The sequence below is a fragment of the Balaenoptera ricei genome, chromosome 13, assembly GCF_028023285.1.
Source record: "Balaenoptera ricei isolate mBalRic1 chromosome 13, mBalRic1.hap2, whole genome shotgun sequence".
NCBI lineage: Eukaryota > Metazoa > Chordata > Mammalia > Artiodactyla > Balaenopteridae > Balaenoptera > Balaenoptera ricei.
The window spans coordinates 43,775,733-43,800,107 of record NC_082651.1 but is presented as its reverse complement, the minus strand read 5'-3'; the positions used below and the strand labels follow the sequence as shown (position 1 = coordinate 43,800,107).

Genomic DNA, 24,375 nt, shown 5'->3' with positions numbered 1-24,375 from the left:
GGAAACAGGTTTAACAAGGTTAGCCAATGTCAGTGTAAGTGGTGAACTCAGCTTCAAACCCAGGCCTCTCTGACTCATGATCTATGCACAAAGATGAAAAGAATCTAAACATGCAAGAGAACATTGAATCAGTCAGGGTAGGTTAGGTTATGCCGTGGTAACAAACAATCCCCCAACTGTCAGTGACACAAAACAACAAAGGTATAAACCTTTGTAATCTCTGCCTCTGCTCCACGTCTGGTGAGGGTCAACAGGGGCTCTGCTCAGGGTAGTTATCTGAGGGCTAGGCTGGTGGAGATTCCTTAACACCAGCTTCCACCATCACGGCTGCAAAGGAAGGAAATGCTGGAGAGTCTCCAGCTGGAGCACTGCCAGTAAATTAATAGCTTGTTCAGATTGGATCTGATGGAAAAGGGAAATTCAACTCTGTAGATGTGTGAAATGACATGCATCTTTCCACTCACCACCCATCTGTCAGAACTGGTCACGTGGCTTCACCCTAAAGAGGGTGAAAAAACATCATCCTGGGACTTCCCTGGTGGCTCAGTGGTAAAGAATTCGCCTGCCAATGCAGGGGACACTGGTTCAATCCCTGCTCCAGGAATATCCCACATGCCGCAGAGCAACTAAGTCCATGTGCCACAACTAATGAGCCTGCGCTCTAGAGCCCACGAGCCACAACTACTGAAGCCCGCCTGCCTAGAGCCCGTGCTCCACAACAAGAGAAGCCAGCAGGATGAGAAGCCCATGCACCGCACAGAAGAGTAGCCCCTGCTCACCGCAACTAGAGAAAGCCTGCGTGCAGCAACAAAGACCCAACACAGCCAAAAATAAATAAATAAATTAAAAAAAAAAAGTCATCCTCCTGTGTGTCTAAAAGGAGAGGAAAGCCAGATATGGGTGGGCATTAAAAGTCTCTGCTACAAAACTTTAATTACACACTGCTTTTGCCTGAGTAAGCAAGAAAGGAGTAGTCCCTGGGAGAGGATAAAGAGGTAAGGCATCTGGTACAGAGTCAGTGTTGAGCCGCGTTTTAGATGGATTCATCAACCTGGAATTACGATCAGACATGACAGCTCAAATCCACCCATGAGGCAGCGATGGCCCCTTGCTTTTTCCCTCCCTTTCCCATTGCTCCCATTCTTTAGATGAAACATTCAGTGCCATGAGCAGGGGATTAAATTCGATTAAATGGAAAGCAGAAAGGAAGATGAGACATGCTTCCTTGATAGCTAAGTATTACACAAATATATTTGAAAGCTAAGAATCCCTTTGTCCATAGTGTGTGGACTGTGAGGGAATTTGAAAGACTGTGAGGGGAGAGCGGCCCCTGGAGCACAGCGGCAGCCAGGCCGAGAGGATGCTCTTCATTGCAGAGGCTAATTCAGACCTTGAATCAAGAGTATCTGGGTTCCAGCCAAATGTGTTTCTCAGTAGGGGTGTCAATTGCCATTTTCAGTGGGACAGTTTTTCACCGTGAGGGACTGTAGGATGCTTAGCATTTCTGATCCTTCCTTTGTAAATGCTACTAGTCTTCCCAGTTGTTGTGATACCCAAGAAATAAATGCCTCTACATTTATCTCTAAATGCTTTCCTGTGAGATGGTACCACCCTGGTTGAGAACCCCTGACTGAAAGAAAGCAGAGTAGATCAAGGCATGCCAGTGAAGCCAATTCCAAGCATGGTAGGACTACATCTGAGCAGGAAGAGCATTTGTCTGGAGGAAGAATGAGGGAGTCTTCAGTTATAAGAGGACCAGTGAGAATTGCTGACCTTGGAAATGAATGTGCTAAACCAGTGGTTCTCAACCAGGGGCCAGATCAGAACCTCAGGGGCCTGGGGCAGGCGTGTATATTTTGGAAAAGCTTCCCAGGTGATTGTGATGTGCGTCTTGTCCCTCCCACAATAAATCATGAAAGTGAACAGGAAGACAAGAAAAGCTGTCCCATAATGATGGCCTTGTTCCTCTATCATGAGGATGTAGCTGAGGCAGCAGATGCCTGAGAACTGGATGCCAAGCAGAGTTCTTATTTTAGATGGCGGTAGGGGAAGCCCAACATGATATGGAGAAGGAAGAGCCAAGGTCACAGATAGGCCATGCTTTGCCCTCCGTTGTTGGCAGGTCCTGCCGTGTGTGCAAACACATGGAGGCCATGGTGTTTGCTAGGACAGTCCTTTGTTCCCTTTCTTTCAAGACTCCTGGCATGAAATGTGACCCAGTGCCTCATGGGAATGAACTGAGCTCAAGCACAGGGGTTAAGAGAGCTGACTTTGGAATCAGGCATCTCTGGCTTCAGATACCAGCTCAACCTTTCACCAAGCTGTACAACCTTGAGCAAATTATTTAGCCTTTCTGAACCTCGGTCTTCTCATTAATAAAACAGGCATTAAAATTTCTGCCTTGCAGAAGTGTCCTACAGAATAAATAATATTAGATTAAAACCTTTAATGAAGCATTTGGTATTTGAGTGCCCAAGATGATGATGATGATGGTGGTTGTGGTGGTGACAGTAGTGGTGGTGGTGATGGTAGTGGTGATGGTGATGGTGGTGGTATTGATGGTGGTATTGATGGTGTGGTGGTAGTGGTGATGGTGATGGTGTGGTATTGATGGTGTGGTGGTAGTGATGATGGTGATGGTGGTGATATTGATGGTGGTGGTGATGGTGGTATTGGTGGTGGTGATGGTGGTGGTGATGACTATGATGGTAGTGCTGATGGTGATGGTGGTGGTATTGATGGTGTGATGGTAATGGTGATGGTGATGGTGAAGGTGGTGATATTGATGGTGGTGGTGATGGTGGCAGTGATGACTATGATGGTAGTGCTGATGGTGATGGTGGTGGTATTGATGGTGTGGTGGTGGTGGTGGTGGTAATGGTGGTAATTACCCCTAGGGAAAAAGGATGTGGTCCTCTAACAAAAGACACCTCCTTAGATTATAAGCAGGACTGCCTGGCTAGGGTAAGGAATACATCAATTCAATTCAGTATTTATCAAACTTTGCTAAATTTATCTTATTACAAAATGCCTATGACATGTCCCTGGCTCTCAAGGATTTCACAGTCTAGTAGAAGAAGCAAAGGGCTAGGAAAACAGACTTGGTGAAATAATGAATTTTGGTTAAGATAAGAGAGGCTTAGGAGACTTCCTAGAGACGGTAACTTTGGATCCAGACCTTGAATGTTGAGCAGGATTTTGACAGGTGACAAAGTTAAAAAAAAAAAAAAAATTGATGACAAAGGGGCAATACAAGAAAGCAAAGTGGCACATACTCTTTGTGATATAAACATGACAGAGAGAGTGACAGGAAAAGAATCTGGAAAGAGTGGGGTTTTTCATATCAGCAGTAGGTTATGGGATTATGTCAGAGGATTGGGGAAAAAAGAACAAAAGAAATTGAGTACCTTTGTAGGGTGGAGCATCAGGACTTGATGAACGGTTGGCTGTGAGTGAATGGGAGAGGAAAGAGTTGTGAGGGGAAGGAGTAGGTTTCAGAAGGAAAAAGGAGTTTGGTGTGGACGAATTGAGTCTGAACATGTGGGACATTTGGGTGAAGGTGTTGAGTAGGCAGTTGGATTTATACCTTGGGAACTGAAAATAAAGACTTGAGTGTTGTTAGCCCAAGGGTGGTAGTTGAAAATATGGAGGGATAATAAATAATATGGAGATAATATCAAGATAACATCAGGATTAAAAATTGTCAAGAAGAGGTGGAGTTTAATGAAGAAAATGGCCAGGGTCCAATCTAGAGGAATTGCCAACAGGAATGTCTGGGCCAAAGAAGAAACTCCACTAACCAGAGCTGAGAGAAGTTACCCGAACAGTTGGAGGAGAAACAGGAAAGAACTCTTACCACTGAGGCAAGGAGAGAGAGAATTTCAGTGGAGGGGTGACCAACTAGATGTTTTTCCCCTAAAATCCATCTCTGTTCCTAGTCTTGGTGAACAACATCACCATAAATCCAACCACTTAAGTCAAAGATCTGAGAGTCTTTCTCATACTCTAAGGCCTGACAGTATCTGCTCCCACATCTCTGCCATTACCTTAGTTCAGGCCATTTCCCACCCAGTTCTCTGAAATGTTCTCTACATTGGTCTCTTTACCTCCTTTTTTTTTTTTTTTTTTACCTTTCCCCCTACCCTATACTCTCGACACTGGTACCAAATTGATCTTTTTAGAACACAGATTTAATCTTGACATCATCTCCCCCAACCCTTCAACCTCTAAACACTTCCAAAATTCTTTCAGTATAAAATGTAAACTCCTTAGCGAGGTATCCAAGAGGCTTATTGCTCCGGCCACTATGTGTTTCCCTTAGCTTCATCTCCTACCACACCTCAGACCCTTGCAATGTCCAGGAAAACTGTGCTGTGCAGTTCCCTGAACTAACCCATGCTCTTTCTTGCCTTTAGCTGTAATGCCCTTTATCACCATTTCCATCTTTATATAGGTGATGCCCTCTTATCCTTTGAGATGATGACTGGCACTTGGTCCCCTCCCCTCACTAGTTGTGGGCTCCCTGTGGTACAGAAAATTAAGAACAGTCATCTCTTTACATCTCATCTTTATTCAAAATCCGTTCCTTGTTCAGGATCCCTCAACCCCATAACAACTCATAGCACATGATAAGCAGCAGAGAGGTCCATTATCAAAAGATGGAGAAGAAAACCCTTAGTGTGTGTCCTCTGAAGTCTCATTCAGGGGCCTTATCTTCTTTTCCTCAAACCCTGCTGCTCAACCATATACAGCTCATTCCTGTAGGAACCACCTAGAACACGGCCTTCCCAATACCTTTTGTCAAAAGATTATGTTCAGAATTATAGTCATCATTCCTTACATAAAAGATAATGCAAATACCAGGTTTATGGAAGTTATATAACAAAGAAGAGAAAAATGAATTATCCTAACTGTAACTATACACCAGTCACAATAATAAGCAATATAAGGTAAAAGGAAATACAAGATACCATTGGACAGCCATAATCTAACCATAAATAAATGGATGACCCAGTACATTCCTGGACTGTGCTTGTCCCAATATAATTATTTTTTTTAAGATTTATTTTTTATTTATTTATTTTATTTTTGGCTACATCGGGTCTTAGTTGTGGCACACGGGATCTTCGTTGAGGCATGCGAGATCTTTCGTTGTGGTGCGTAGGCTTCTCTCTAGTTGTGGTGTGCGGGTTTTCTCTTCTCTAGTTGTGGCGCGCAGGCTCCAGGGCGCATGGTCTCTGTAGTTTGCGGCATGTGGACTCTCTAGTTATGGCCCACGAGCTCTGTAGTTGTGGTGCACAGACTTAGTTGCTCCATGGCATGTGGGATCTTAGTTCCCTGACCAGGGATCGAACCCAGTCCCCTGCATTAGAAGGCGTATTCTTTACCACTGGACCACAAGGGAAGTCTCCCAATGTAATTATTAGTGGCTTCCTAGTTTACTCTTGAAAGTGTTTCAGTTTGGATTTTAAATTATGTGGTCATCCTGATTATTGACCGTCATAAAAGACACTTTCAAAGGAACAAGAGGAGAGGGTTGAAGGCCAAATGGGTGAATCCCCTTGTACACCTTATCCCATTAAATTGGGCAACCAGTTAGGGACTCCTGATTCCATTCAGGTACCCCGATTTTAAGCTGTCCCTGGCATCCCCACTCCCAAATTCCCATAACAATTTGTGGAACTTCTCCAGTACTTGTCCCTAACTAAACATTTAACGCTATGAATTGGAATTGTGTCTTTCCTGACCCGTCCACGGGGAGGCAGTGTTGCTCATGTGTTAAGAGCACAGGTTTCAACACCAGGAAAGAGACGTAGGAGAGTAGTGTTTGGACTAAGAGCGTAGACTCTAGGGTTAGAATTTGAATCCCAATCCTACCACTTAACTAGCTGTGTGTCCTTAAGCAAGTCACTTAATCTCTTTGTGAACTCAGTTTCCTCACCTGTGACAAGGGAGCTAATAGTATTATCACATAGGGTTGTTGTGCTCAGAGCTGAGTCCTATGCACACATAAGAAGTGTTCATTAAGTGCTAGCTATTATTATTAAATGGCAATGAATGTCTAGTGCTCAGCACAATACCTGTTGCTTAGTAAGTACTCAATACATGTCGTGGTGTAATTACTAATCTTTATAGGTCCTAAAGGACTTACCAGGCATTAAAAACCATTTTGCTGAATCAATACATATTCTCTGTTGTATTTATGCATACTACAAATACACCCAGCAAGAAAGAACTGAGAAAGGTCCTATGCTTTAGCAGAAATAAAGGCACTGGTGACTTTTGGAAGTGCTGTTTCAGGGCACCATAAATGCAGAAATCAAGATTTAATGAGCTGCAGGGCTTACTCTGAGATGAGAAAGGAAAGAAAGTTTGTTGATGACTTCTGAGAAAGAAGCTGGACATGGACAGTTAGCTTCTCACTGCCTCTACCACCATCATCTAAAACTGCCCCATCCCCCAAAAGAGAAAGTCTTAAGTAGGCATCTGGGGGAAGCCTGCATCAGGTCCAACCACTGAGGACAGCAACGCTGACATGAAATACACTTGTAAGAAATTCCAGTAGAAACAAAGCAGATGGGTTGAGTTTGAAGGAGGTCAGCCGGGGTCTACTTTCAACTCTGTTGCCAAGTTAAAAAAACATGTAGAAGAAGATTATGGAGGAACCCCAAGAACAATCCCAAATCTGGAAGTGAGTTTGAAGTAAAGAGTGCGACATAAGGGGGATGAGAGGCATCTCCGTAGAGCCCTGCTGCCCTTGTACATCGGCATCACTCAGAGGCAGCTGCGCTGGACAGTCAAAGGGGAAACCAAGCCACTAAAGAGAGAGTGCGTGAACACCAGGCATCTTCGTGACAGTGATTCTGTCCAGTATTGCTGAATCCTCCCTGTAGATCTGGGCTTCCAGGGAAATGGCAGAGTTCTGTCTTTGATTATGTGGATGCAGCAGGGATCAGGAATGAGCACAGTGTGAACTTGGAGTAGACACCAGGCCAAAAAACCCGACATATGGCAAGCTGGAATTGGTGTAACCATGTCCAAAACAAACCCACAAACCTTGCAAGGATTAGGTTCCTTCGTGAGAAGTGATGAGTTATTCCATTCCCTGCTCTCCCTTAATTGATGGAACAATAACATAAGCTTACTTTAGCCATTAAGACCAACTCCCTTCCCCCAGATTAAGTTCTTAGAGAAGTTTATAAGTGCGAAGACAATGCCATATATACATATATATATATATATGTAGTATTGGGGAAGCAAATAGGAGACCCAGTTACACCTTCCCATATTGAAAGATGAAAATAGGGCCTACAAGATTTTACCAACTGAAAATAAGTGGTGAAAACAAAATTCCTGAGGTGGAAGAACATGTTTATGGAAAGAATTTTCAACAGCAAAAGACGTCAGTTTTAGTACCATATGTGTTATGATTTCAGTGAAGTTAAATAATAAATTTGTGAAACAGGTGATAAAATATGAAAAGAGAAGAAAAGGGATCTAGAACAGTTAAAGAATTATAAAGTAATATGGAAAAATGTAAAGTTATAAAGTCAACTCAGAAGCAGTAAAGGGCAGAACTGACAATGAAGAAAATAAAGGATGAAGGCATGTTTGAGAAATCCTCATACTTTGAATAGGAAATGAGTTATACAGAAGTGATGAGAGAGAAGATGATACATAATGAATGACAAAAATAGATATCCAATATATCAGATAATTTGGGTTGCTAAAAAATAGTCCAGAAGAAACATTCAAAACTTTGATAGAAGAGAACTTTCCTGATTAAAGAACAAAAACCTGAAAATGCAGATTGAATAGGCTTATCAAGTAATAATCAAAATTAATTAAAAGAGATGAATACTTAAACATTTCCTGGTGAAAATTTTTAATTTCAAACACAAAAGAATTTTATGAATGGGAGAAGATACAGGTTACCTACAAAGGTTCTGCAACATTAAATGGTGGAGAACTTTGATGGATAAAGTTATGATCTAAAATGTTACACCTGTCAAGATGTCACTTACATGGGAAGAAAACAGAAAGACGTTTTCAAATACATATGGATTCTTCTAAAAAGGGGAGTAGGGATAATTTTCTTCAAGAAATTACCCAAAGAGTGAATCAAGGCTTAAAAAAAACTTTAAAATATAATAGTGATTATATAAAAGAAGTTGCAATGACCATCAAAGCCATTTAAACAAATATATGTCTCATTAGTATTTTCAGTAAATTTTGAGATATTACATCAACAAATAAGAGCAGTCTGTCATGAGAAAGGAACAGCTGAAAATAAGAAACTTTTGGAGAGAAAATATGCTGTTTCTGAATATTCAAGTTCATTGGAAACAATGACCACCACATTGAATATTGCAAAAGTAAATTCAGCTCATCAGAAGACAGTTTAAGAAACTTTTTCCAGAACTCAAGCAGAAAGAATACAGAGATTAAAATTATGAGACAAGAGATAAGTAATACAAAGGCTAGGAACATATATACATATATGTATATAGGCTAGGAACATATATATAAATATAAATTCTAGGAAAAGAGAACATAAGAGATGCAATAATAAAAGTCCATTTTCCTGAGCTGAAGAAAGAGTGAAGTCTTCAGATCTAGAGGACTTACCAAATACTCAGCCTAATTAATATGTTTAAAGGATCCAAATGTACACAATCTTAAATAAAAATTTAAAATATAAGAGTACACAGAAATGTCTACATTCTTCCAAAAAGGAAAATAAGAGGCATCTCATCTCCCACAAAATAAAAAACCAAAACTCAGAGTGGCATTAGACTTTTTTTTTTTAGTCTACAACATTAAATGCTCAAAAAACCTCAATAAAGTCTTGAGTGAAATGTGATATTTAAATTCCATTACTAGGTTTCCAAAGACATATAAAAATTCAAAATATATACCACCCGCATACCCTTATTGAAAAATATCACTTGAAAATATTGACATCAAAATGGACAATGTATTGGAAATAAAGGATATGAAAAAGACATGGTGTACCAGAAACAGAAGTTATGGTCCCAGAAAAGTTAATAAATCACAATACTGTTATCAATGAGGTTATACAGCAAAATATAAAACTTAAAGAATGGATTCTCAAAAGAGAAAGTGAAAGTAAATTTTTTATGCAGGATAGAAAAAAATTTCTCATATTACATTCACATATATCTCCCCAAAACTGTCGTTTACTTTTATCGAACTCCCAAACTCCTCCTCTTCATCCCAAGCCTACCTACTGTGTAGTAGGAGGGCTGGAAATACTTAAATTTTGAACCAAAGTGATAATAAGAGTCCAGTGTGGTGATTTTTAAAAATTCCTTTAGGTGAAATGTTCAGTGTTTGCGATTTTGCCCCTCCTCCCAACCTCCTCAGTAGAATCTAGACACTCGAGAGGGACTGATTTGCCCTTGGGGGTAGGTCCTTTGGTTTTGGACCAAGATGGTTTCATGGCAAGTCCTATCACATCTTCAAGGAAAAGAAAATTTCAATAAAGTTTAACTCTCCAGGAAATAGAAAAGATGAAGTTCCCCAATTTATTTTAGGAAGCTAGCATATATCTGATATCAATATCTACCAAAGATAACACATATAAAACTTCTGACCAAATTTGAATGAAAACTTTAAATCTGAAATCAAATATCATTAAAACATAACTAAAACTACAGTAAAAGAGTAAAAACTTATTCTAGGAATGCAAGAGTGCTTTTATATTTAGGAAATGTATTAAAATAACACATTTATTTTGAATGCTGAAGATGAAAACCAAATTATTTTCTCAGTAGAATCTGAAAAGACATCTCTCTGAATACTTGTGTTCAAAGGATATAGAGGATATGAAAAATAATTAATGGGATTGAATTAATAAATATATTTTGAACTCTATGTCCCACAGAGAATAAGCTTTCATTTCAAATACCCATGAAATATTTATTAGGTAGCAAAGAATGCCTCCATATATATCCCAAGGCATAACTTTTCCAGTCCACATTCTCAGCAATAAATAACAGGAAATGAATAGTGAAAGTACACTAAAGCTTCAGCTACCAGGAAAAGAAATATAGATTTTTATATTATCTTGTCATGAGGAAGACTGAAAGAAAGTGACTGTCTAGGACAGAGGTTAGCAAACTATGGCCTGCAGCCTGTTTTTCTAAATAAAATTGTGTTGTCATTTAGTTCATGTTCCGCCAATGGCTGCTTCTGTGCTACAACAGCAGAGTTGAGTAGTGGCCACAGAGACCATATGGCCCACAGAGCCTAAAATATTTACCATCTGGCCCTGTACAGAAAAAGTATGCTGACCCCTGGTCTAAGAAAACATTTGCACCCCAATAGAAAATGGGCAAAGGATACCGATGCCAGGGTCAGCTTCGTGGGCATGGGACCTGTGTGGTCACCCAGGGACCCGCACTTAGAAAGGTCCTGCCCTTAGTTTAATGCTCTGCTGTTGCCATCTTGAAATTCTTAATAATTTTTGAACAAGAGGCCCTGTGTTTTCATTTTGGATCCTACACATTATGTGGCTGGTCCTAACTGATCCACCATGTTTTAAAACAAAGAAAGACAAATAAATTGTAAATATGAAAAAAATCTGTGGCCTATTATTAAATACATTCAAATAAAAGCTATAATGAAAACTCATCTTCATTTATAAAACTTACAGATATTTGAGAAAGAGCTAATCCTGAGTGTGGGTGAGAAAACGAGCACTTCATACCTTGCTCCCGGGAGTTTAATAATCATGACAGCGGGGAGTGAGTTACAGTGGCCACCGTCTCAGGGTAGAAAAAAACTTACGCTCACTATACTCTAGTATAGAGAAAATAACCTGAAGCTGCTTTGCTTATCTTCAAAAGACCCTCCTGCTGGGTGCAGGTGTAGTGAGGAGAGGAGGCACCTTTCTTCCAAACGGGAAATCCTAGCCCAGTGCAAGAATTTAAACACTCAGTAAATGTAAATCTTTTCAGTCTTGCCCTGTCCCCACCTCTCTCACTCCTATGGCTCTGTGTTTGAGGGGGGCTTATCGTGTCCTTGTGGCCTGCACGTGAAGAGGGGCTCTGAGTCTTCTGGCAGCCGCAGTACCATCCCTTGTCTTGTCATGGTCACCTGGTGTTCATCCACTGATTGCACTGGTGGCCCTCCTTTATCACATCTTAGTGTGCGTTTCAGTTATGGGAAATACCTCTTGGACAGCTAACCAGTTTTCTGTTCTCGTAACAACAGCAACAACAACAGTTTTGTGTTGAATTTGCACCAAAAGTACCAATACTTGATATGAGAAAATGTCTCTAGGCTTTTCCTGGTGCGTGAGTGCGGCCGCGCGCGCGTTAGAGAAGGCAAATTGGTGGAGGTGAAAGGAGTACGTGTTTTGCTCTGATATCTTTTTGATCATTCACAAGAAAAATACAGTTTACATCTTAACACAGTGTATGTGCGTTACTTACACATAGTTGACTAAACGTTTCACGTAGCATGACTTTCTGCTACGGTATGCAATATATCTGATGTTTCTATTCGATTTCATTTTTATTAACTGTTGGCAACATCCCACCAAACTGATTTCCCAAATCACTAATAGGTTGCATTCCACAGCTTGAAAGTCATTGTTGTCGTAGCCATCAGTGAGATGGACTAAAGGGGAAATTCCTCACACATCAGTACGGCGGGGCTGGGGTCTCCAGACGCAGACAGGAGCAGAGTGGGTAGCCCGTGTACTCAAAGTACAGTGCTCAGTGGCTTGGTTTGGGTCTGCACTGGTATCTGACGAAATTGGAGTGGAGGCAAGGGTCGAGGTCAAGCTTTCTGAGCAGGAGGGAGGCTTGGCCATGACCCCAGTCAATCATAGGAGGACAAGGGCTGAAGGTCTGGGCTGGGTTTTGGGGTCCAGCCAGTTAGGGTGTAGGGGAGCCTAGGAGGCAGGAGAGGAGGGCCAGGGAAGAAGTGGGGGAGTGGGATGGCGGTGAGATGGGGGGATACAGATGAACATGGGGCCAGAACTAATTGCTGGTCCTGCTTAGTTGCGCCTGAGGCTGCCATACCTTCCCAGGATTAGCTGGGGACCTGGGTGGGGTCACTGAGGAGATGAATGACTTCAGCCGGGTGGGGCTAAGGAAAAGCAGGACCTGACAGTTTTATCATTTCCACCCTTACCGCGACTCTGCTCTTCCAGAATTAAAAGATTCCTGGGTGATGGTTCCAACTGCGAGCTCTTTTTTCCCCTTTCGTTTTACCCTAACCCGTGCAAAGGGTGAGAGGGGACAATTTTAACTCAATTTGGCCCACTTGCTTCTTTCTGACTGGTTGTATCTGTGGTTAATGGAAAGAGCATGTGTTTTCTAAGGAGCTTAACCACAGGGAGGTTTGGAAACTCACATAAACACAAAAGAATGTGTTTCAGAAACAAATCAAAATGAGACTCAGTGTTCTTATTTTGCTCTTACTCTTTGCATATCAAACCCTTGGAAATAACTGAGCAATAATCTGAGGGCCATGCGAGGTTTCACGCAAAACCCCTCACTGGGAACACACAGTGAATGCACTGTCACAAAATGTATTGACTTCTTATCATGTTCCAGACACTGGAGAGGGCGTAGAAAAACAAAAATAGCTAAGGAGCTCTGGAGCTGCCCCCAGCAGTTACCTTCTCGTGGGACTGGTGGCTTTGCCTCCTGATGGTCTGGGGAGCCCTTCTCAAAGCCAAGTCAGGAGGTGGTGTGTAGTGGGGTTGACTCTGATTTTGAGTGGACCCGAGTGTATTGAGTGAATCTTTAAGCACAGAACTCTGTAGGGCTGTAATGAAGCAGAGTTCCTGGGAGGCTACTTGAATACCAAATTTTGCTGAGATTTATACTTGTGGAACCAAGGCATGAAATCCCAAGAAGAGCCTGAATCCTCCACACCATCTTGATACCCAGTTGGCCCATGGAAATCTTCAGGGGCTAGAATTGCATTTGAGTTAGGATTTAATTGAGTCAAATAGCTGGGACATTTCACATCCACTGACTTCTAAAACATGTATATTTCAACTCTTTGACAATAGTTAGTCAGCAATTGTGTGTTAAAAGCAATTAAAAAAAATAAAAACAAGACAAAACAATCCACAGCAGAGTTCAATGGAATCTTTCCCAGTAATACTTATATTTGGGCTAGGAAGGAGTTTTTATTTCCACCCTGGGGCTTCAGTAACAATGGCTGGGTGAGCCATTACTAAAGAGAACATTGGGGCTCCATAGCTGGGATTTTAAGATCAGTAATTCTTAAACAGGTTGGCATGATAAATGAGATATTTTACACATTATAAGGTGGAGATAAGCTGCCACTTCCCCAACCAACACCCTACTTCTCCTGGCTATGACCAGGAGTCCACTTATGTCCTCAGGGTTGAAAAGAAGCCAAGGTCTGAACATGGACACACCACCCTGGGTTGATTATTCTGGGAGTAGCTACTAGATCAGATTCCAAACCAGAAGATCAGTTTACAAGGCAAAGTGTGGGTAAGACACGCACGTTTTAACAGAAAGTCCAAACAAAATTAAAGACCCAGCATATCTATCCCCATGAGAGAAGGGCAGGAGTCTGGTTCAAGTCTTAGTGGGTAGTTTCCAGACCCCCCATGGTTGGAGTAGTTAAGAGTTCAGAGTTAGGAGTCCATCTGTGGTCACTGGGTGGTGGTGAGGCAAGGAAGAGGACCATGGCACCAGTCAGGCAAGCCCCTTGCTCCTGGGGACGTCCAACATGCTCACCTCCATGCTAAAACCAGAAGCAGCTGCCACGGGACTCTTTCCTTCTCTAAGAGGCGATTTGATCTTGGGGTAGGATTGGGGTAGGACAGAACGTGCATGTGTGGGTTAAGAAGCTCAGTCATGAAAACTAGAAGGATTCCAAGGTGCAGCTCTACATAACCCCATATTCCTCTGCCACTTTCGTAGCTGAGGCCCCTTGGGGTCCCATGGTAACCCAAGAGAAGACAAAACCAGTTTTGTTCCCAGAATCTTAGAAGGTTATGTTTACCCTCAGTGCTTGAGGGAATAGGCTATGTACATCTCAAGCGTGTCACAAAGACTGTATATTTTGGTCCAGGCTTATATAATTGTGTCAAGAATGGTCATGTGTAAATAGGAAACAACAAACCGCAACAGTAACAGGACAATTATTAGTAGAGCTGGGATGGGAGAAGCAAACCTGTCAATATCTCCTTCCCTCTCATTTTATCTTAAGGGCCTCATTTTATTTTCTTCCTGAGAAAATAGAGCACCTGTCAATTGGCAAGAAAGTGTTCCAGATAGCTTTAGACTTTTTTCTTAACACTCCAGGATATTTCTTGGATCTTTCCCTATATCTAGCATCAAGAAATCAGATGAATACCAATATTGTCTGAATTTTACATGTCAGTCAGACAGAAGAATAGTGAAAATGAAATGCTTTAAGCCAAAAGAAAATGTAAATGAACATTGGACGACCCTTTTTAATAAGTAAAGGAACGCCAATGATTTGTGGCCAATCCTTGAAAACAAAGAAAGAAACTCAAAAAGGATTTACTTGAAACCCCTGCTCCTTTAGCAGACAACCAAAAACAGAGCCCCCAATTCTTGTTCAAGTCCCTGTTTCACCTCTACTTTGCCTCCCCTCCCAGTTTAATTCCCTCACTACAGGACTTCTCTACCGATGAGAAAACCAAACATGGAATAGAGGAGCTGCGGAGATTCCTCTCTAATCAGAGGTGTCTTACCCTACCCCTCAGGAACCAAAATTTCAGATAGTGCTTGTGTGGGTGATATGGACCAAAACACAGCGTTGTATTTCAGAAGTGGGCACAGACAATCAGTGTTCAAGGAAATCTCTTGATTCCAGTGGAAAGGAGTTGTAGAATTCTAACTGGACCAGCAGTCACATAGTGCCTGTTCTGAAGCACGTATACAGCATTGGGCCAGATCTGCCAGAGCCCTCACTAGGATCCGCAGGACCAGAGCATCTACCCCATAGCTGAAGAAGAGGAGCCAGGACCAGTCTTTGAGATTTGAAATATACAATGGAAGCTTGTCCAGGAGGATGGCTGGGATTCTAATAAAAGGCTTTCCAAAGCTTTAAAAGCGCAGGGCTGGGATATGCTGTTCTGGTGAGCTTTGGGGAGACCCCCAGCTCGCATTAAGCTCAGACATCTACTGTTGATGATTAGGTAGGCCCATTCATCAAGGAGCTGTGCTCTAGAATCCTTGATCCACTTGGGAAGGCTCCTCAGGTTCACATAGGATCACAGGAATTGGCTGGAGCCGTCTGAGTCTCAGGCCCACAGTGTTCATCCAAATGAGACCGGAAGAGGTGCTGTCCAGCTGGCAAAAGATCAGGAGGCATCCATGAGCAATAGAAACTTCTCCCCACGCTCTTCTTCCTTCCATCCAACAAACAGGTAGATGCTGGAGAGGCAAATATCCTTAAGGCCCTCACAAGGGGAGCTGGAAAAAAAAGTGATTGCAACCCGGTATCAGAGGATGGTGACTGAGAGATGTACACGGTGCCCTGAGAGCCTGGGACAGGAGCAATGAGCCCCATCTGTGTTGGTCAAAGGCAACAGGCAGAGACCAAGTTGCGTCTTACAGAATGAGTAGGAGTTTGCCAGTGTGGACATTGCGTGTCCCAAGCAGATGGAATGTATAAAGGCTGAGAAACTGGAATAGAAAAGTTTACTGGAAAAGGTTTATTTTTGATAAAAGAGCCCCTGCCCCCTTCTCTCTCTGATCCCTTTCCCCATCTCCCCAACTCCTCACCCCTCTACCCTGTGGGCTTTATGCTGCTGCCCCCTGAAACTGCTTGCTCTTCCCCAAACAATTGTTTAAAAAAGCATTTCTATATTTATCAGAAGAGTTGAATGTTTTTTCAAATGCTGACTTACCATCCTTCAGGGGATTGCCTGTTCTGATCCTTTGTCTATTTTTCTGTTGTTTGCCTTGTTAATATTTACTTGTACCAACTATTTTATATATCTTGGACAGTAATCTTTTGCCTTTTTTATTTATTGCAGACATCTTCTCTCACTCCCTTTTTTTTTTTTTTATCTTTGTTTTATTTGGCTGTGTTGGGTCTTAGTTGCGGCATGCAGGATCTTTCATTGTGGCTGCACGGGCTTATCTCTAGTGGCAGTGCACTAGAGAGGCTCAGTTGCCCCACGGCATGTGGGATGTTAGTTCCCCCATGAGGGATTGAACCCGCATCCCCTGTTCCTGAAGGTGGATTCTTAACCACTGGGCCACCAGGGAAGTCCTTCTCACTCTCTTCTTGTCTTTGTTTGTGGTATCTTTTGTCATCCAGAATTTTAGACCCTTCAGATAGTCAAAATTATTCTTTTCTTAAAAAACAATTCCTACTTTTTGTATCTGGTTGAAGAAACCCTTCACTAACATGATGACGTAAAAATCTCCTTCTATAATTCACGCAATGGATTGAAAGTTGTGTTTTTCCCATTAGGTTTTAATACATCCAGGGTGACATTTGGTATGAGATAGTGATCTGATTGGTTGTTTCCAACTATAAATCCCTTGTCACAGCATCACTTATGGAAGGGTTCATTCTCCCTCCCCAGTTTGAATCACTGCTTTCACTGTATAGAGAGACCTCACATACATCGAAGTGTGGGCTCTCCATTTTACTCCATTCCTTCTACTGTTCTATATCATGCCCATAGGGCCACTATATGTGATAGGGCAAACTTTCCAACTTTGTTTTTTTTCATTATTGCCTTGATTACTTTTAGAACTGTAATCTTCATTTCATTTTTGGAGTCAGTTTTTGAGTTTAACACAACTTCCTTTCAGAATTTTTCCTAGAATTGAAGTTATAGATTAACTTGAGGAACATGAGATATCCTTATGATACGGAATCTTTCAGTGCATGACCGTAACATATTGTATCACTTCTGCTCAGATCAGCCAGACATATCATTTCTGGATATGGGGCAGAAGAAAATAAATTTTCCTCATAGAGATGGAATACACTCAACCAGAATGAGAATTCCTAAAGATATTGTATCATGAAAAGGAAGGCCTAAAATCTACTTTGCCCAAATTCATCTTAAATTTCTATAAAATAGTCTGAAACAAAGACAAAATAATAATAACTCTCTAGAAGTTAAAATTAAGATAAATGAGTGCATAAAAAATAAAAGTAATCTGAAAACAGTGGGAAATGTTTGCAGTACAAAATGTCAGAGTCAAAGGAGCAAACTCTAACCTCAAGAATTGTTAGAATGACAGGCAGAAATGCAAGGCTCAGCTGAAATAGATCCTTAAGTGAAAGGAAAGAACATCAAAGCTACAGAAGAGTGGGTTAGAATAGAAAAACTTACTATGAAGTCAATGCAACAGATTGAAGTACGAGCACTATGAAAAATACTTAGAAGCTGAACTGAAGCAGTCGTTAAGTCGTATCAGTGAAACAGAAGTCAACCTTGGGAAATAAAGAAGCCCCCTTCCAAATCTAAAATGCTGTGATCCCATCTGTCTTAGAGAAAGTTTCCCTCTTTTTTCAGTAAAGTTTCCCCCTTTTTATTAAAGAAAGGCTGTATCATTTTTCTTCTTTTATTTATTAGTATGACTAGTTGTATTAGATATCCTTAAATGTTGAACTATCAATACATTCCTGAAATAAATACCAATTAATTAATTAGTATTCTTTTGGATTCCTGCTGGATTCATTTTGCTAATATTTTATATACAGATTTTTGAATCTGTATTTACCAATGAATTTGGACTCTTCTTTTTTGAGGAGGGGGATTTGTTTATCTTTGTCTATTTGGGCATCTAGTTTGTGCTAATTTCATTTAAATGAATTGGAATCATTTTTCTTCTCTCATCAGAGCAATAATTTAAAGAGCACAAAAATAACTGTTTCTTAAAGATTTGAAACTAACCTGTGAATCTGGTTGGGCCCAGGGTTTTTTTGTTTTGTTTTGTTTTGTTTTTAGCGTGTGAGTGTGTGGAATGGGGTGGGAAGGAGTAGGAGGTGGAGTGAAGGGAGTTCTTTACCAAAATTTCTCAGAATTCTAACATTAAGTCTAAGCATCCTTTTAAATAATTTACAAAGTTATGGAAATTACAGATAATGAGCCCAGTTAGAGGATAGGTCAAAAGTAAAATAATAGACTATGTGACACAAGGTAAAGACAAATGAACACCTGATTAAGTCACATCTGTTTTATTTTCCTAGATCAGGAAGTGTGCTGCACCACTGGAATGAAATCTATTACTTCGTGGAACAGTTGGCTCATAAATTCATCAGGTGAGACACATAATGAGTAGTTCTCTGTCATGAGTAAAACCAGCCTGTTTGCTATTCTACTAATTACTAACCACTTTGGGGATGCTTTTTGACAAAGGTAGACTCTCAGATCTTATAACAGAGACTTGACTTTGTTTTCATCTTTGTCGCATGTTAGAATAACTTTTGACTTCGTGTTTTCAAGAGGACCCTGATTTGGTTATAAGACCAACATTTTAATTTTCTCCCTCTCTTGTCAAATAATATCCTTCTAGAAGGATCGTTAACATTTTCTTTCACGGTGCATCATGCTGGGGCAATTGGCTCATGCTGGCTGGACCCGTGTGTAGAGGCTGTAGGGTGTAAGGTAACCATCTCATCCCAGTTTGCCCAGGACTTTCTCGGTTTTAGCACTGAAAGTTTCACATCTTGGGAACTCTCCTCAGTCCTGGGCAAACCGCCATGGTTGGCCAGCCTGGCTATATGCCTTATCAGGTAGAATCCTCTGAGCATTCTTGACACCACTTTCCAAGGAAGGACAATGCAGTTTTGAACATTGTCACTATACACATTGCGGGGGCCTTGGAGGTCCTACTTTCCAATAAGTATAGACACCCACTAGTAAAAGAAAGGAGGTCATTTCACCCTCCTTGCGTGCAACCTCCAAAGGACAACACAACTGTGACAGCATTAACGGATATGCTTGAAGCCAATTGTCAAGGTCTTTGGTAAAATTGTTCTGATCATTGTAAATTTGAAAGCAGCTCCAACCCTGCTTGATGGCCTCTGTAGAGTCCTCCAGCTGATGTGAGTAACCATATACTTCCTCTTTGAATATGTTGTTTTTTTTTTTTAATCTCAGAAGACAAGTTGTCCTCTGAGACCAGGGTAATGACAAATGTGTTCCCTGCAAATTCACTTACTGGTCTCAACATGTACCCACTTGCTTGATTGGAGGGAGAGAGTTAAGAGGCGTCCTCTCCATTATGCCAAAAATTGGAAACTACAGCAGGAAGCTTCTACACCCAGATGAAGGGAGAAAACAGAGGCTGGGAGGAGACAGGCGGGAAAAGTAGAGGAAAAGAAGAGAAGCAAATACATGGATGGTATTAAAAGCAAAGTTAAGAGAATTGTACAAGCTTAGAATTGAAAGGAACAACTTCCCAAGCTATCTTCCGAGGCATTCACTGCTGCCTTTTGAGGCAAACAACCCAATAGTTGGATAATTCCAGTTTCCATAAGAGTCTTTTTTTTCATTGACCCATAATGTCCTTTCCTACACTCTCATCCATCTGGAGTGATATAAAACAAATCTGCCTCCAGACACTTGAGAGTATCTGCTATGTCTCTCTTTCCTCTAATGGTTTTCTGTTCCCTCTAAAGCAGAGGAGTCTCCTGGAAAAGGCTTTGAAGTTAGGCAGATGTGGATTTGCATCCAAGCTCCGTGGGGCAACCATAGAAATTTACTTACCTTGGTTGAGCCCTAGTTTGCATGTGAAAATTATACGAGAAAACATGTGCAAAGCAACTAGCCCAGCACCTGGCTAAGTGTGCAAAGCAGCTAGCCCAGCACCTGGCTAAGAGTGAGCACGTGACACTTCTCTTCCCCAGTTCCTTCAGAAACTCCAGACACTTTGCTATTTTAGATTCAAAGACGTTAGAGGTAGGAGTTGGGGGAACTAAGAGAGCACTTAATCCAGTCCTCCTCGTTTTATAGACAAAGAAACTGAGGACCAGAGTAGTTGACATGGCCACGAGGCACTTTCCTTTAATTGTCTTTAATTGTCTCCTCTGGCCCTCTTTGGCTATGGACCCTCCTCAAAGTGTGGCACCAAGACACTACTGCCATGCAAACTCCAAGAGGAGGGTCTGTCTTTTGTTGCCTGCTTCAGCCCCAGGGCCTATAGTAGTGCCTGACACATGATACCTGCTCAATCAGTAATATAACTTTTCACCATTTTCTTGAAGCCCCCAACCTGAACCTCACACCCATCACTCTCAGCAAAGAACTTCACCTCCTATTTCACCAAGAGCCCAGAGAACAGCAAGCAAGGGATTACCTCCTATTCCAATCCTCCTCTTAAAAGATGGATGCATGCCCTTCCCATCGTCTCTGAGATTCAAGTATCCCTCCTATTTAAAGCCTGTCCTTCCATTTTAGTCCATTTTATCCCATTGTCTCCAATATCCCCCAGGTCTTTGTTTCTCTCTTGTATTTTTCTCTACCTTTCCTCTGGCTCCATTTCCACTATCAATAGACATAACCTCATCTGAAAAAAACAGTGAATTTCCTGATCATGTCTTCCTATAGATGCTACCTTAATTCTTTACCAGTTTCTCACTCAGATAAATATCTTTAAAGACTCACCATCTCCATATCCTTACTTCTCATTCATTCCTTAACCCACTCCCATCTGGCCTTCATCCCCACCCTCGACCTGCTTGCTCTCACCAAATTCCCTAAGTGATGCCCTAGAGGACAAATCCATTGACAGCCATGTAGTCCTTGTTCTGCTGGATAGAGGACCTTCATTGGATTCAGATTTATCTCTCCTTAAAATTCCTCCGCTGGCTTCTGGCTCTCCTTTCATCCCCTGCCCGGAGCCAGGCCTTTAAATGTTGGTGTTGGTTCTGGTTTGGCTCCCTTCCCTTCTCCCTGCTGATACTCTGAACAATTTTACTCACATCAGTGTGCTGAGAACTCCCAAATTATGTCTCCAGCCCAGATTCATATACCAATTACCCCTTGGAGACCTACATTTCCCGCATTTCAAATTCATTCTTTCCAGAGCTTAACTCTATATAAGGGAGGAAGTATAACGTAGTGGTTAAGAGCCCAAGTTCTAGAATCAGAATGCTTGGTTTTAAGCCCTAGGTCTACCACTCTCCCACTGTGTGACTTTGGGAAAATTATTTTATCTTTCAGGGTCTCAATTTCCTTTCATGGAAAATATGAATAATAATAATAATGATCTCATAAAGTTATTACAAGTTTAATGAAATAATACATGCAAATCACTTACAGTAGTGCTTGGCACATAGTAAGTACTTGATAAGGTTGGCCATTATTATATTATCATGATAATTATGATTTTTATTATCATTTCTGATGTGGTGTCCTCCTGGCCCAGCACTAGTGAGGTAGTAAAAGGCAGCATGGTGCCATGGATAGAGAACCCAGGTCTTTTTCAAAAGGCCAATTTCAATTCACCAGGTGTTGCTTGGGCTCCTACCAAGTATTACACACCATGCTAAAGGGTTTCCGAAGATGCATCAGACATACAGTAATGGATGTAGACTTTATCTTGGATGCATTAGGAGCCATTGGAGGTTTGATAGCAGATGAGTGACAAGATCTGATTTATATTTTAGGAAAATAATCCTGGAAGCAGTGTGAGGAATGAGTTGGAGCAAGGAATGATGATAGGCAAGGTCACCAGCTGGGAAACAATGACTGTTGTCAGGAAAAGGGGGAAGGTTTGGGGAGACATTTTAGGAAGTGGGAAATATAAGATTTGGGGCCAGGTCAGGTATGGGAGGTTACTGCATCATGAAGAAATAGGTTGATGCTATGAAGGGTGAACCATCTGGCTACTTAGAGAGAGCCCCAAAGGATGGCATTCCAATGGTGAATCCACTGTAGTCTGACAGTCTATCTTGCAGACCGAAAAAGACGTTTGTCCTCAGCTGAGAGTTGATCTATCTCTCAGAGTGTGGATTTCACATTGGCAAAGCTTCCAAGTACCGCCATATAAAAACCATGCCGATGTATTCATTAATCATGAGAAGTTTAACTACCAAATAGAATAGGTAGTCTTGTGGCCCATCAGCACATGCTTTCCTTATAGGGTAACCTCCTTGGGAAGCCAAATAGAAATTAAAAGTTGATGGTGATTCTACTTTCAGAGTAAAATGAACTTATAATCTTAATGGCTAATGGCATCAAGCTGCCATTGCCTGAGACACCCTGTTCAGTAGAGGATACACCAGACTACAGTAGAGACACTATCAAATGTTGTCTGTTGGGATCTTGATTTCTATAAACAGCATGCAAACCAGTCTTCTAGGGGCACACTTCAGACAGAGCAGAGGAAAGTGATGAATCTTAGCTTTCTTACTTGTGACCCACACTCACTGAGTGGTGGTCAAATCAGAAGCAGCCTCCAGGAGGACAAAGTGGGTCTTCTCTTTGGTCCACAGCTTCAAGTCAGCTGCTGGCTGACTACTTGCAACACCAGCTGTGAAGGTGCCCTTTGGGTTGAAGGTTGGCAGCTCTGGCGGCCATAATATAAAGAGAAGAAGAGGGGGGAAGCCTGGAAGGGAATGGCATTCCACAGTCTCTCTTTCTGCCCTAATAGAATTGCTTTTCCTTTCCAGTCCACAGCTAAGAATGTCCTTTATTGTCTTCTCTACTCAAGGAACAACCCTAATGAAGCTAACAGAAGACAGGTAAGGATGTTCCCCATCCCTATCATTACAAAACCCATCTTTTCTTGAGTAGTTCTGATATTTGTGCCCCACTGCCAGCTTTGACCTGGCAGTGATTTTAATTGAATAGTTCTCTCTTTTGACTTATGCCTTGAACTTTGCGCATTGACCCATCTGTTAATTTACTCTGCGATGACTTTGATAGAATTTCCTTATGTCAGTGAAATTTTATAAATGACTAAATCACATTAAGGTAAATCTTACCTTTCATTGGTGACTCAGTCCGCTAACTTGGAGCAAAATGTTAGCAAACCAAATTCTTGAGGGAATATATTTTCTTTTATTTAAATTAGATTTTATTTTGTGGATTAAGCATTCAGAGATATAATAAGTGTGCTACGAGAGAAGTAAGAACTTGAAATATTATCATCCATAATGACTAAGGCAGCAAATAGAAAGGGAGGGTTTATGGCATTACAAAATTAAAAGAAATTTGAATCAGGTATGGGAAAATGTTGTTGACAGAAAAAGATTAGTTAGACCTAGCTTAACAAAAACATTAGTTGGGGTTTTACCACTTGCAGATGAAAATTAGCAGTAACAGAGACATGTCATTTATTCACAGCTAGGATGGTATATTGGAGATGACACTTTTCCTGAGTTAATGATGCTTTGTCCACTTTTTAAAAAGTGGTATGGTCCACATGAGAGAGGTCCCAGGGCGGGGCACACGTGGGACTATTGGCCAACTTATGTGGACATGATGGGGAAAAGAAGGGAAGAATGGCAAGTACAGGGAGGGCAGGAAGACTTTATTCTGTGCGATTCTTCTAGAAATGAGAATAGGGCTAACAGGATGGAGTAAGGTTTTCTGGAATTGGCACTCACACAGCACATCTGAGCTAGTCTCCATTTTTCTCCATGTCTTTGTTCCCCATCTGTAACAAAAAGAGCACTTAACGTATGGAAGTTTTCAAGTCCTGTTACTCCTTCAACAGTATCTAATATATGCACGCGTGCCATTTGAGATGCACTGAAACCCCATTTTTAAAACAAGGGTTTCTTATTCCTTATTAACAGAAGGAGAAACTGAGACCTTGTCATGTTCCTAAGGATACCAAGCAGAAGCCACTCGAGATGCAGGTTGCACATTCTTTCCACTCCACCTGCTGTTAAACAGAGACTCATGAAGCCCAAGAAGCCTGTGTGACTTCCCTTCAGTATTGGCCAAGGATTTTTTTTTAAGATCCTCTATACACACATTTATTTGCTACTGAAAATTGAAACAGAACATCAAAAATTCCTTTTACAATTCAACACGCTGTTCTAACAATACTCTGGCCAAGACACCCAACCGTTTTCTTTACATTCCTTCCACACAAGTTAATTTGTTTCAAATTCTTGATATTGGGTTTCTTCTTACAGTGGACTTAAGGCTCATAAAACAGGCAATACCTGAGACCTATTAGCGCTTCTTTGTGTCAAATCAAAGTGGAACTAAAGTATATTCAAGTCATCCAGATGCAAGCTACATAGATTCCTTATAAGTTACCTGTATTAAGGTAGAAAAGAGATGCAAGAAAAAAGACATCACAGAACTTATAATACAGGTTATCAAAATATTGGTGCACAATCTTTTCCAAGCTGCTTCATAATGATCCTAAAATTACAAGCAAGAAAAAT

The 24,375-nt window shown here is 41.3% G+C and overlaps 1 protein-coding gene across 1 annotated transcript in view; it reads left to right on the top strand.

Moving 5' to 3' along the window:
• ANTXR1 (ANTXR cell adhesion molecule 1) overlaps positions 1-24,375 on the top strand; it is a 242,165-nt gene that overhangs the window by 7,030 nt on the left and 210,760 nt on the right. The window contains exons 2-3 of the mRNA XM_059943152.1: positions 18,214-18,285; positions 22,642-22,713. Of these exons, the coding sequence (XP_059799135.1) occupies positions 18,214-18,285; positions 22,642-22,713 (144 nt within the window). The remainder of the gene's footprint in view (positions 1-18,213; positions 18,286-22,641; positions 22,714-24,375) is intronic.